Source organism: Phalacrocorax carbo, chromosome 13 (genome assembly GCF_963921805.1).
Source record: "Phalacrocorax carbo chromosome 13, bPhaCar2.1, whole genome shotgun sequence".
Taxonomy (NCBI): domain Eukaryota; kingdom Metazoa; phylum Chordata; class Aves; order Suliformes; family Phalacrocoracidae; genus Phalacrocorax; species Phalacrocorax carbo.
In genome coordinates, this window is record NC_087525.1 from 8,399,954 (window position 1) to 8,411,759 (window position 11,806).

Here is an 11,806-nt window from a genome sequence, read left to right on the forward strand (position 1 = left end):
GCAGCGTGCGCGGAGGCTCCGCGGAGCTGCGCGGCGGCGGGGGCGGGGCGCGCGGGCGCGCGGGGCGGCGCGCGGGGGCGCGGGGCGGCGCGGGGCGGCGCGGTACCTGCAGTGCGCTGCGCTCCATCGCGGCTCCGGCGTGATTGAACTCAACATTCTCCCAAACTTGTTGGCGTGAATGGAACCCGGCAGGTCCTGGCAGGGCAAAGCCGGCCCCGCCGCCCGCCGCACCCCTCCGCCGGTGTCCCCTCGCCGCCCCGCCGCCGCCGCCCCCCCCACGCCCCGCCGCGGTCGGCGACGCCCCCCCCCCGACCTCCGCCCCCCGCCCCGCCGCCCCGCCGACGCCCCGACGCGCCCCGCCGACGCCGCCGCCCGACGCCGGCCGGGCCCCCGCCGCCTTCCCCGGCCCTGCAAAAATACCCCGGGGCGGCGGCGGGTCCCGGGGGGGCGGCGCGGGGGCGGTGGGGGGGTGGCGGGGACCCCCGCGGCGCCCGGTGATTTTTAGGAGGCCCAAAGGGCGGGCGGTCGCGCTGCGGATCTGACAGGACCTGCCTGTATATGTCTAATATAAAGACCATTTCCTGCGGCGCGAGGGGCGCTGCTCGTCCCCGCGCGCGCCCGGCGGGGCCGCCGCGCTCCCACCGCCGGGCCCTGCGGAGCGGAGATGCGCGGAGCGGCGCGGAGGGGGGCTGACACCTTCCCACCCCCCCCCCCCCGTGCGGGCCAGCCGGCCGCCCTGGGAGGGAGGGAGGGAGCGGGAGAGGGGAGGGCGGCTCGTCCTTCATTTATTTATCCTTTTTTCCCCGGGAAAGGAGGAAAGTGGGTTATCGATTATATAAACACATCAATATTCATGCGCCGGCGCCGCCGCGCTGCGCGGAGAGACGCGGGGAGGCGAGGGGAAACAACAACGTAAACCGGGGGAGGGGGCGCGGGAGGCGCGTCCCGCGGCGGCGGGGGGCAGGGGCGCGCACATCCCGCGTCCGCGGAGCAGCGCGCAGCGGGAGCGGGTGGCACTGCTGGGCTCCGGGGGAGGGGTGGCTCCGCGGGCGCGCAGGGGAGCGGGCAGGGCGGCTACGCTCCCCGCGGAGGGGGGGCAGCCCCTCACCTGCGCCCCGCCTGCCTTTCCCCCCCCCCCCCCCCGCCATCCCGGCGGTGCCCCACGTCGGGGACAGCCAAGGGCTTTGCGCGTCCCGCGGAGCTTCCGCGCCCCCGGGCTAAAGCGGGGCGCCGCCGCGTAGCCGCAGCCGCGGACAGCCCCGGCGGGTGGTGGTGGGGGCGCAGCCGGCTCCGCGGAGCCGCTCTCGGCTCCGCACCCGCGCAGCGCCGGGTACGGAAAGTTTCCATCGGGGCCCCCAGAGCTGCGGGACCGCTGCGGTGGTGCGCGGCCCTCCGCGCCCGCGGAGCCCCCACCCGTCCCGCTCGGCGGCGGGAGGGCCAGGTTTTTTTGGTTGTTTTTTTTTTGGGGGGGGGGGCGTCTGACCTGGCCACCCTTTTCCGCCCCAGCGCAGCCAACCGCGGCTCCGCGGGGGGGTGGGGGGGAGCGGTGCAAAGCGGCTCCGCGGGGACCTGCCTCCCCCCCCCCCCCCCCCATTCACTAATACCCGCACTTTCTCCCCCTTTTTTTTTTTTTGCCTTTTTTTTCCCCAAGCCCTCTCCGCGGACCCTGCTCGCGGGGGGGGGGGGGAGGCACGGACAGACCCCCTCGAAGCCCCCCCAGCGGGGCAGGTCCGGCCTCACCGCCGCGAAACGGCGGGGACGGAAATAAAAAAATAACCGAGCAAATAAAGAGAGAAATAATAAAAAAAATCCTTAATAATGACGGCAGCGGTGACGTCAGCACTGCGTGCATCGCGACACGGGGCGGGGGGGGGGACGGGACGGACAGCAACAAGTGCGGGCGGCGGCGGGGGCGACCCCTGGTGCCCACCCGCCGCACGGCGGGGCCGCCGCCGCCCCGGCTATAGCGCGGGCAGCGCTGCCCGGGGACCCCGGCGCCCGTGAGCCCCGACGCGCCGTGCTTGTGCTCACACGGAGCGTGGAAACGCGCTTCTTTCCAGGTCATTAAAAGCAAAACCCGCCGGGTTCACGTGCGGCGCACGCGGCCAAAACGTCCCTGATGGAGGGAACCGTGCTCGGGCTGGGCCGGGCACCTGGCTGGGCGTGGGGGGCCGCCCCGCTGTGGGCCCTGGGGGGGATTTCTGGTGAGTGGGGATAAGGGGTGACCCCTGTGCGAGGCGCGGGCAAAGGCTCGCTGGGCCCCGGGCAGAGGCACGGAGCAGGTACGGGAACGTGGGCAGCGCTCACGATGGTGCCGTGTGGGTGGCGGGGCTTCACCCCCACAGCCCCAGCGCTCGCGTCTGGCCGGGCAGCTGCTCTGGGATCCCCTGGGATGTTTCGTGCTTCTCCAGGGAGAGGCTGCCTTTCTTCTGGATCCTCTGGAGGAAATACCAAATTCTTTGTTCCCGTTTGTAAATGGCTTCATCTTTCCCGCCTCACGACCTCCTAAGACGCCTCGAGTGTCCGGCCGGCCGGCCGGCCCGTGGCCCCACAGCCTCTCGGCTGGGACTGCAACGCGGTGGAAGAAAGGCATCTTCAGGACCTGGGGAGAGGAATTTGCTTCCCGTGTTTGCTGTGCCGGAGTTGAAGACAGCCGGAGCTCAGGCCGGGTGGGAAAGCTGATGTGCTCTCCCAAGGCTTCAGGAAGCGGGAGCGGGCAGGGCAGGCGCTAGAGCAGCCGGGCTGCGGGTGCTGGGGGCAGGCTGGGACGCTGGCTGGGGCAGGCAGGAAGCCAGCAGGTACCAGTGCTTGAGCTGTGGCCCAGCACCGCCGGCTCGTGCCCGTCTTGGATGGGCAAAAGCAGCGGAACAGCTCAGGAGCCCTGCGGATAGGAGCTCTTTTGGCCACTGAAGTCTGACCCTTTGTGCTCAGGAGCTCAGTCGCCATGGGGAGGATGTTTTGCAGGGGCTGGGTAGCTATGGGAGGTAATACGAGGGAGACCCACACCCCGACACATCCCTGCAGAACAGGGAGTGGTGCTCCGATTCACCCCCAGTGAACACCCAGCCGGAATAACTCGCATTTCTTCAGCAATTCACCTTTGTTTCACTGACCTTGGCATGTTTAATCAGGGTTATATTCTCACACAGATAAAACCGTCCTCAAACGATTGTTACAATATATTGGGCACAAACAGGTTTTTTTTATTTGTTTATTCATTTTCTTTATCTCAGACAGGTAGGGCTGCTCCTTTCCCACAATATATAATCAAGTAGCAAAGAGAACTTCCCATCTCCGTTTGTGCCCGAATCCCCCTGCTTCTGCCCCAGCAGCCGGGCCCAGGCACTGCCAGCAGCCTCGGCGCTGACCCTGAGCTCCTGCCCGCTGCACGGAGCATCACTGGCGGCCCTGTTGCAGAGCCCCGTCCTCCCCTCCGAGCCACGGCACTGTCGCTGCTATCAGTTATATATAAGGTGGTGAGGCTGGATAACCAGGCACGGGCACGTTTGGGTCCTCTCAGCAGAGACTGCTTACCCGCGCAGCACGCCGGGAGGCAGGGGTGATGCATGACGACCCGAGGCACGACTCCGTGCACTGAGCTCCTGCAGGACTCCATCCCACCTCCAGATCCTGCGGGAGCTCAACTCCAAAGTCCATACTTGGGCTTACGTCTGTAACAGTTACATCTAAAGCCGGAACACAGGTGGTGGGGCGATCTGATGTTCACATCAAGACCCAGATCTCTAACAGCTAAAAGGTCTCCTGAGTAGGTAGGTTTCTTCTCACTGAACTTTGATTATCTGAAGGTTTGGTGCCCGGCGCGAGCTCGTGGCCCAGCTTCATACCTCAGAGAGCAGCAAAGGCAATTCTGAAGGACACCTAGTCTCCCGCAGGTATAGATTTGCTTCACTCAAAGCGGCGGCACACGGAGCTGTCAGAAGAGGTTGAGGTGTGTGTGGGCCACCTGCCCCCGCAGGTCCCTTCCCCACTGGCCCAGGGGAGGGGGCCCAGCATGGTTCACCCTCCACCCCCACGGCTCCAGCCCCCAGCCCATGGTGTCTCTTCAGCCAGTGCTGCTGCCTGGTAGGACCGGCAGCGTCCTGCTTATGTCTCTAATCCCGATAGCATTTTGAATGGGATAGCAACAGAGGCTGTGGCAGTGCAGAACAGTATGTATTCCCAGCAGCAAGGGTATGCGTGTTCATCATTGCCCTGACATCAATTGTATAGGAGCCTTCTCCCCCCCAAAACCCCTTTATACTTAAAATAATAAATAAATAAAAAAAACCCACACAGCTTGTTTATAGCAGAAATTGAAATTCCACATATAATCAAAGGTTGGATTTTGTCCTGCAGGCACTGGGTAAGTTTCTTCGTATGAATATTTTGTATCTTTCTCTGGCCAAAAGAAATGTGCAAAATGTTGTAATGTTTCTGTGCTTTCCTTTGGACATTCCAGGCTTTTGCTTAAGCTTCTCATAAAAGGCTATTTTCAGTGGAGGGGGAAAAAAAAAAAAAGCAGCCTACAGTATGCCGAGTCAATAAAGTAATGCAAAACCATAAAGCACAGCAATGATAACAACAGAAGATCTGTAGATTACAAAGGAAATAAGATGGGGATCAGACAGAGTGGTAGCTGGAAATGAATGCATAAAAGCCAAAATAAGACTGGTTCTAATAAACAGCCAAAGTTGAACCAAAAAGCATTTAAAGCGTTAATTTATTAAATAACTTTATTTTCATGCCTTACAATTAAAAATAGTTGTGGTCAGGCATGTTGGGAGACAGGAAGCAATTGGAGTCTTCAAGCCCAGTTTTATCCTTGGAAGGAAACCCAGCGTGACCCACTCTGCGAGCTGGGCTGTGCCTGCGCGGGGGCTGGCGAGCCAGCGTTCGTTTGGGGTGCTTTAGTTCACTCGCTGGTTTTCTACTCGGAGCGTTTCTTTTCCAGGCTTTTAAGACATGGAGGAGTTTTACGGGCAGTGCTCTGGGTGGGGGATGGAGCCACAGCGGAGCTGCGAGGGCGATGCCAGCCCCTGCTCCCGCTTGGCACGCGGGGCAGGATGCAAAGCCCTTTGAAGTTGCCAGGAGGCCCTGTGTTCACTTCAGCAGGTTTTGGGATCATTCTCTCCCTTCGGGAGCCCTTTAGATCAGGCGTTCGAACGTCCAGCTCGAAGCATTAAAAATATCAGGAGTCAGAGCATTTAGCTTCCCTCTAAAAAACCCACCAGCCCCAATCAGTGACCTAACTGGGCATAAAACCCTATGTGAGATCAGCTTTCAAACCCCAGCCTTTAATTCATATATGTATTTGGAGTTATTTTTATTTACCTTGCATTTCTTTCTGTCATCCTGGCAGCTCATTTTTAAGTTCTCCTTGGACTGCTAGGAGCTCGTCTGGAACAAGCACCCCACTGCCCCACAGCTCCTGGACGGGCCTGGTTAAGAAAAATAATCATCACTGAGTATGGAGAGATTCAACGGTAAAAAACTGACTGTGGTGGGACGGATCCCATGAAAATGGGGAAACTGGGAGGGCGCCCGGATGGCCAGAGTGTTGCAAGCCCTGTAACAAGGGGTGCAGCTGTGGGACAAGAAGAGCCGGTGGTTCAGCAGCCCCCAAAATACTTACCTAACCCTCCTGGTAACAGTAAGCTGGGGCGGCTGCTACCTGGAAAGCTGGTTTCATGTAGTGGCACAGGGTGATGGGTCAGCTACAACAGAGCCCACGCAGTTTCCGCCTGATCGGTTGCTAAACAAGATACACTTTTCAGATGCTGTTAATTGAGTCTGATGAATTTTGCTCCAGTGGGACCTATTACAGGCAAAAATACAAGTGACATCAGAGCCATAACTCATAAAAATCAAGTCCCTGAATTACATCTGAGAGCAATATGAAAATGCAAGTGGGATTTCAAATGGTATCAAATAACTTTCTGTCATACCTTATTAATACCACAGAGCTAATAGAAACAGCTATATTATCATCCTAATGTCATTATACATATATAATACACACACGCACATACACACAAACAGTGTGTGTAATTATAACAACATTATTTTGTTCACACAGCCTGAAAAATGTGATTAGATGGCGGCTCCGAAATGGCAATATTCAATCAGGTATGACTTGTATATTGGCTCAGAGCACAGCCTTCTACTTATGTAAAAATCTGCCTTGTTATGTGCGGTGCTAGCGCAGACGGCTGCGAAAGAAAGAGGGAGCCGAGGCCACAGAGATCATTTCAGCTCGAGTCAGAAGGGCTGAATTGTCATTTCAAAGCTGAAATGCCGTCACTGTCCAGCGAGCTATCCCCGGCTGTCCTTTCTTGCCTATATCACTTCAGAAAACATGCTATTTTATCTGCTAAAAATAGCTGCCTTCTCACAAAATCCCAAATAAAATCTCTCCACTGGAAATGGTCCTAAAATGCGTCCAAACTATTTCTTTTTTAATCATAAAGCTTGGAAGAGGATGTCGCCCGGTACGGCTGTAGATGGGCTTCAGCTTCCAAACGGTGCACAGGAAACACACGCCAGCCATTTCACATCCAGCTCCTGTCAAATAATTTACCTCAGCTGTTTTCAGTGAAAATATACATACGTATATATATCCCTGAGAGACGGGGATAGCTGGAGCTGGAAATATCGTCGTAAGAATGCCAGGCCGTATTTACCCAAGTCAGCGGTCAAAGCAAGTTGCTATTCTTGGTGTGCCAGATTTAAGTCAGTTTAAGTAAACAAGCTGACCTCTTTCCACTTAACAGGTCTTAGCCCTCATGGCTTTTTTTTTTTTTCCTGAGAAAATGTTGTGGGTTTTTTTAGATTTGGTGGGCCCCAGAGGAGGGTAAGCAGCTCTTTCAGAGGGAGCAGCCAGTGGTGCTGGGGAGCAAGCCAGGGAGGGCGAGGCGGGTTTCCCAGGCAAGGGATGCACCAGCCAAACCCAAAATCTGCCTTTTTCTGCCCTGACCTCATTTGAAAGCGGGGGACTTCACCACCTCATTGACTTTGAATATCTTGCTCATGCCTGAACACTTACGGCGACTCTTGCTTTCCTGCTTTGGGATTGAGTTTTTCTGTTTTTCCCAGTTTGGTTTGTGCAAGGACATTTGACCTCTTGGTTACTGAGATCTTTTTTAACAGCACTAGGACGAGGTGCAGCGACACAGAGAAAGGGCTCCTGAAGTCCCCCGAGTACCTGCAGGGCTGCTGGCCAGCCCCACGCGTGCAGCTGGAGGACACAGGGCTGGGGTGTCCACCACCACGACCTCACTCTTCCCTTTGCATGCAGTTTTTTTCCCTGTAAGCTCTAGCAGTCACTTCTACACACATTTCCATGCCTTTATAATTTTCTTTCCCGAGTTACAAATGCAACAAAACTGATGAGTCAATCATCCAACACAGTTTAGCAACATTTAACCTTTGGCTAAGCTGTCTTCAAGCCATTCCTACCTAAGTACATACTCAAGGCAGCTCAGCAAACATTCCGCTGGGGAATGCCCTGCAACTCGCCTCCTCCCAAATTTTGCCTGAAAAAGGCTTTTGGCATCTGGCGCCAAGTGGCAGTAGAGGAGAAGCAAAGCAAAACAGCTCCTGGTACCTCAACTCTACGGCCTGAAGGCTGCTTCTTGCTCGCAGGGCAACCAGCCCAATAAGCAAGTCCTGGGTCGCTCTGGTCCCCGGCGCTGGCATCAGAGGGGATGGCCATTTTGGTACCTCCCGCTGAACCAGCTTTACAGTCAGGCTGAAATAACTTCAGATTATAAACACAAGATTGGTCTGGCAAATGCTGGAGAAGACACAGAAATCATTCCTCCTCCTCTCAACTCAGGTACTCCCATCAAACTAAAATACTAGAAGGGGAAAGGAACGGATCTGTAAGACCAGCTCTGCCAAACACACAGGGTTGTCCAGCCGCTGTTTCCAGGGAGCACCAGTATATGCCATACCAGAGAGCCTTTCTTCTCCTCCTTTCCAACTCCTTTCCTTACCCAGGTGAGAGTTGGACACATTTCCAAAGTACAAGAATCTCTGAGGTCTAACTGTGATGGATCAAAGCCTCTGGGGATGATAAAGTTGTTGGGTTTTGTGTTGTGTTTTTTTTTTTTTTTAAATCCTCTTGAGAAACAGATGCTTTGGCTCATCTTCATTATACCTAGCCTGATTTATTTTAATTGCTCTGGGTATCCGGAATACTACGATTGCATAATCTCACGCACATGCCTTTAAAAGGAAGCCTTGGCTGCAATGCCGGGAAGGCAATGTTAAATACGGAAAAAGTACTATGCAAAGTCTCATTTATTTTGGAAATCACTGGAAAGAGTTCTACTGAAAATTCACAGCAAAACATATGCCACATTTGAATAATGATTTTCAGAGGTGCTCTACCTAGCTTTGCAGTAAAAGGGGCTCTGAAAATTGCAGTCCTTCAAGAATGTCTCACTTCCAACCCCTGATTTTCAGTGAATCAGAGGACATGTAGGTCCACGGTGGCCGTCCCAGGGTGGGACGCCGAGGGTGAGGCAAGAGCTGGCTGCCAACACTGCGCACCTAGGGGGATTGCTTCCACCCCATATGAAAATAACCAAAACACTGAAATGTAAGAGAAAACCCATTTTGAGCAGAGTCGGTTGGGGCCGCAGGCTCAGGACAGGGAGAAAGAAGGTGTCCTGCTGAGATCTGCCCTTCCTGGGTTTAGAAATACAGGACTCCATCTCAATAAAACAAAGCAGGAATAACAGGACTGCAGAGAAATACCTGAATGTCATCCCTTTGTCTTATCTGATGCAATTCACAAGATGCCCAATATTGTCTTCTTGGGAAAACAGGTCTGCAGAAACCTTCCAGTTAAGAAAAATCTATTATTTAAGGTACTTTATAATTGGAGCCAGAAAAAAAGATTTATTTTGAAGTCATGTCAATATATACTATCTGTTATTAAGATGCAGCTTTTCTGAAGAGAGACCCGTATCTTACCAAAGGCTTTTTCCTTCTCTGTATTTTTTTTAGTTTATCTCATTGAACAAACTAATACTTGCCATAAATACTGTCCCTGAAGCCAGTGGGGGTACTCTGTGAAAGAAATTGACCAAGAACTCAAAAAAACACCCCCCAAACCCTGCCCTTACCTTTGGCTTGTTAATATGCTATCCTGTCTTCTAAGGGAAGGAAAAGCCATGAATTTTATAAGTTGCCTACATTGTATTAATTATTTAAAAACATGCAACTGAGATTTTGTTTTGCAGGAAACATATTCGATTTATCCTCACCAGCCTTAGCAACAGATATGGTGGGGGATGATTAACCAAAGGGGCTTTGCACAGTGCTGGGATAAGCAAGCCCAATAAACTTCACAGGTGAAGGAGGAGACCTGTAATCATATCTTTTGATCCTGAAGAGGAACCGTGAGCCCTTTTCACTTGATTTCAGGTGGTATCGTTTATCTGGGACCAAACCGGATTCGCGTAGATTCGGCAATACCTATTTGCCATGCCAGAGCCAGGAGTGCAGCCAGCGCTACCGTACCCGGCTGGCTGGTGCTTTGAAACCGGGTCATATGAGGGGCCGTGAACAGGCAGCAATGCCACAATTTACAGGCTATACCTTTAAATGCCCACAAATTTGCTTTGGGTTCGCAGACAATAATGAGATTTACATTTGGGAAAAGGAGCCCACAGAGACTATCAGGAATATTAATGTTATCACAGAAGTTTATTAGTGCCTGCGTGTTGGGAAGCGGGTAAGGAAACCCTCTGGATTTTGTTGTGCTATCAGCAATTATCGTGCAAGAAGATTTCTGTTCCTGGTCCTCCCTCTGATATGGTTTGGAAAAAAAGGCTCCAAGACTGATCTACTGATCTTTGGGAAGTGTTTGGGTTTTTAAGCAGAGCGGGTGTTTCCTCCATTGCCTTCTGCGTACCTCTGTTTCTCAAAAAAGAGTTGAAGGCTCTTCCTTCTCCGAATCATTGCCATTTCTAGCTCAACAAACCCACGTGCTTGTGAAATTTGTAGGCGCATTCGCCATCACACAGAATTAAAATAACCCTTCAGATGAGGGTTAACACATCTGTTTTGTTCATGTCCTTCAAGCCAGGCTACAGCCCCTCACTCTGCTCCCCACTTTCTCCTTGTGCTCCCATCTCTGCTGGTGGAGAGGTATCTCCAGGACTGGATCTACGGTGGAAGCGATGTGGTACTGATGTTTATGCAGATGCCAAGAAGAATTCAGTGATTGGCTTCATGAGGACCAAGCCATCAAGATGTGATCATGTGTTCTGGAAACCTGTCCCCAACATGCCAGAAACCCTTCCCATCCTTTCTCCTCTTTCACTTTCAATGGGTTAAGGGCTATAAAACTTTGTGCCTGTTATCTAGGCTGGGATCTTGTACTGTGATCAGCCTTTCTGAAAGATTTGCGTTCTTTTAAGCTCCTTCTGTGTTAAAGAAGGAAAAAAAACAAAAAGGAAAGGAAGAAGCCCGCAGTCCGGCTGACCGATCGGGCTGGAACCTCCCGGCACAATTCAGGGCTGCTGCCCGAGGAGGTGGCGGCACCGCAGAAATCAGTGGGCTGGTGGCAGGAGCACTCAGGGAGAGGGATGCGCTCGGGAGGAGATCCGTTTCTCCTAGAAGCTTCGTTAAGGCTCCTTCATCCAGGAGGTACAGCTGAAGTTGAACCAGACCTCTCCGACTTCGGCGCGAACCTGCCCGCGCTGGGTTCCAGAGGAGCCGCAGAATGTGTGCAAAACTTCAACTGTATTTACATTTTGAAGCAAAATAGGGAACAGGCGCTCGCTCCGATAGCTGCCTGGGCCGGGACAAGGCCCCGCAGCCGCCAGCTGCAGGCTGGGCAAGCGTGCCCTGCTGCCGCCTTTCTGGAGGCAGAGCCAGAAAGTGCTGGCTCGTTTTTCCCAGGTGGCACAAGCCAGGCACTGCCGGCCCCTTGCCAGGAGGTTCACTCAAAGCCTGCAGAAGCGCCCTCAGCCAAAGAGCACCTTTGCTGATGGATGTGGTACCTGTTAGCGTCCCCCCAACACAGATGTATCAGCAAACCTCACCGACTACAGATGAGGCCTTAAATTGGTCTTGGTTAAACTCCTGCTGCTCAGTGTGCTTCGAGAAGTGGGACATTTGCTGATGGAGGGGCTCCTGGCTGTTACATGTAATTAAGAATCCTGCTGAAAGTTCTGCTTAAAATCACAAAGCTTGTTGCTCAGAAAAGCGTAGGTGAATCCCCCAGAGACACGGCCAGCATTCCTGCTCCTATTGTACAACATTATTGATTAATCAAAACTAATGCTCACAGCTGTTGCCTGATGGATAATGTCTTTGGTGTTTGCCTGCATATAATTATTTACTACTTTATTGATGTTATTTATTTCTTCATTAAGTATTGTTGGCTGTTTAATTACGTGAAACACAACTGCAAGTGTTGCTGCTAAAAGCCACTGGCTGGAAGGCCTGCCCAGAGCTGAAATCTTTCAATCATAAACTCTAAAAATAAATCTAAAGATAAAAACGTTTTAGCCAACATTTTGAGTGAAGACCATTAAACCACAAACGCGTTACATGTCATCTGGAGGCTGATGCTGGAGCACCACGTTCAGATAGATTCGCGATACTGATTTGATTTCAAACGGCAAAGGACTTTTGCAGACTTGTATGTTTTATTAGATCTCCAAAACAAATAAAGAAGGTCCCTATCTTATTCTTGGTAGCTGAATGTTTGAAATAAATCAAAGGGAAACTCCGATTTCCCAGAGCTTACAGTCAGGAGTGCCTAACCAAGCTCCTTTCAAAAACCAAT

General features: G+C 53.1%; 1 protein-coding gene across 2 annotated transcripts in view; it reads right to left on the bottom strand.

The window, feature by feature from the left end:
• Positions 1-250, bottom strand: part of ARID5B (AT-rich interaction domain 5B) — a 124,079-nt gene extending 123,829 nt beyond the window's left edge. The window contains exon 1 of one of the 2 annotated variants that reach the window (XM_064464752.1): positions 107-250. In XM_064464752.1, coding sequence (XP_064320822.1) covers positions 107-127 — 21 coding nt within the window. In that variant the 5' untranslated portion in view covers positions 128-250. The remainder of the gene's footprint in view (positions 1-106) is intronic. The other variant, XM_064464754.1, reaches the window with a different exon arrangement.
• Between the last annotated feature and the right edge of the window lie 11,556 nt (positions 251-11,806).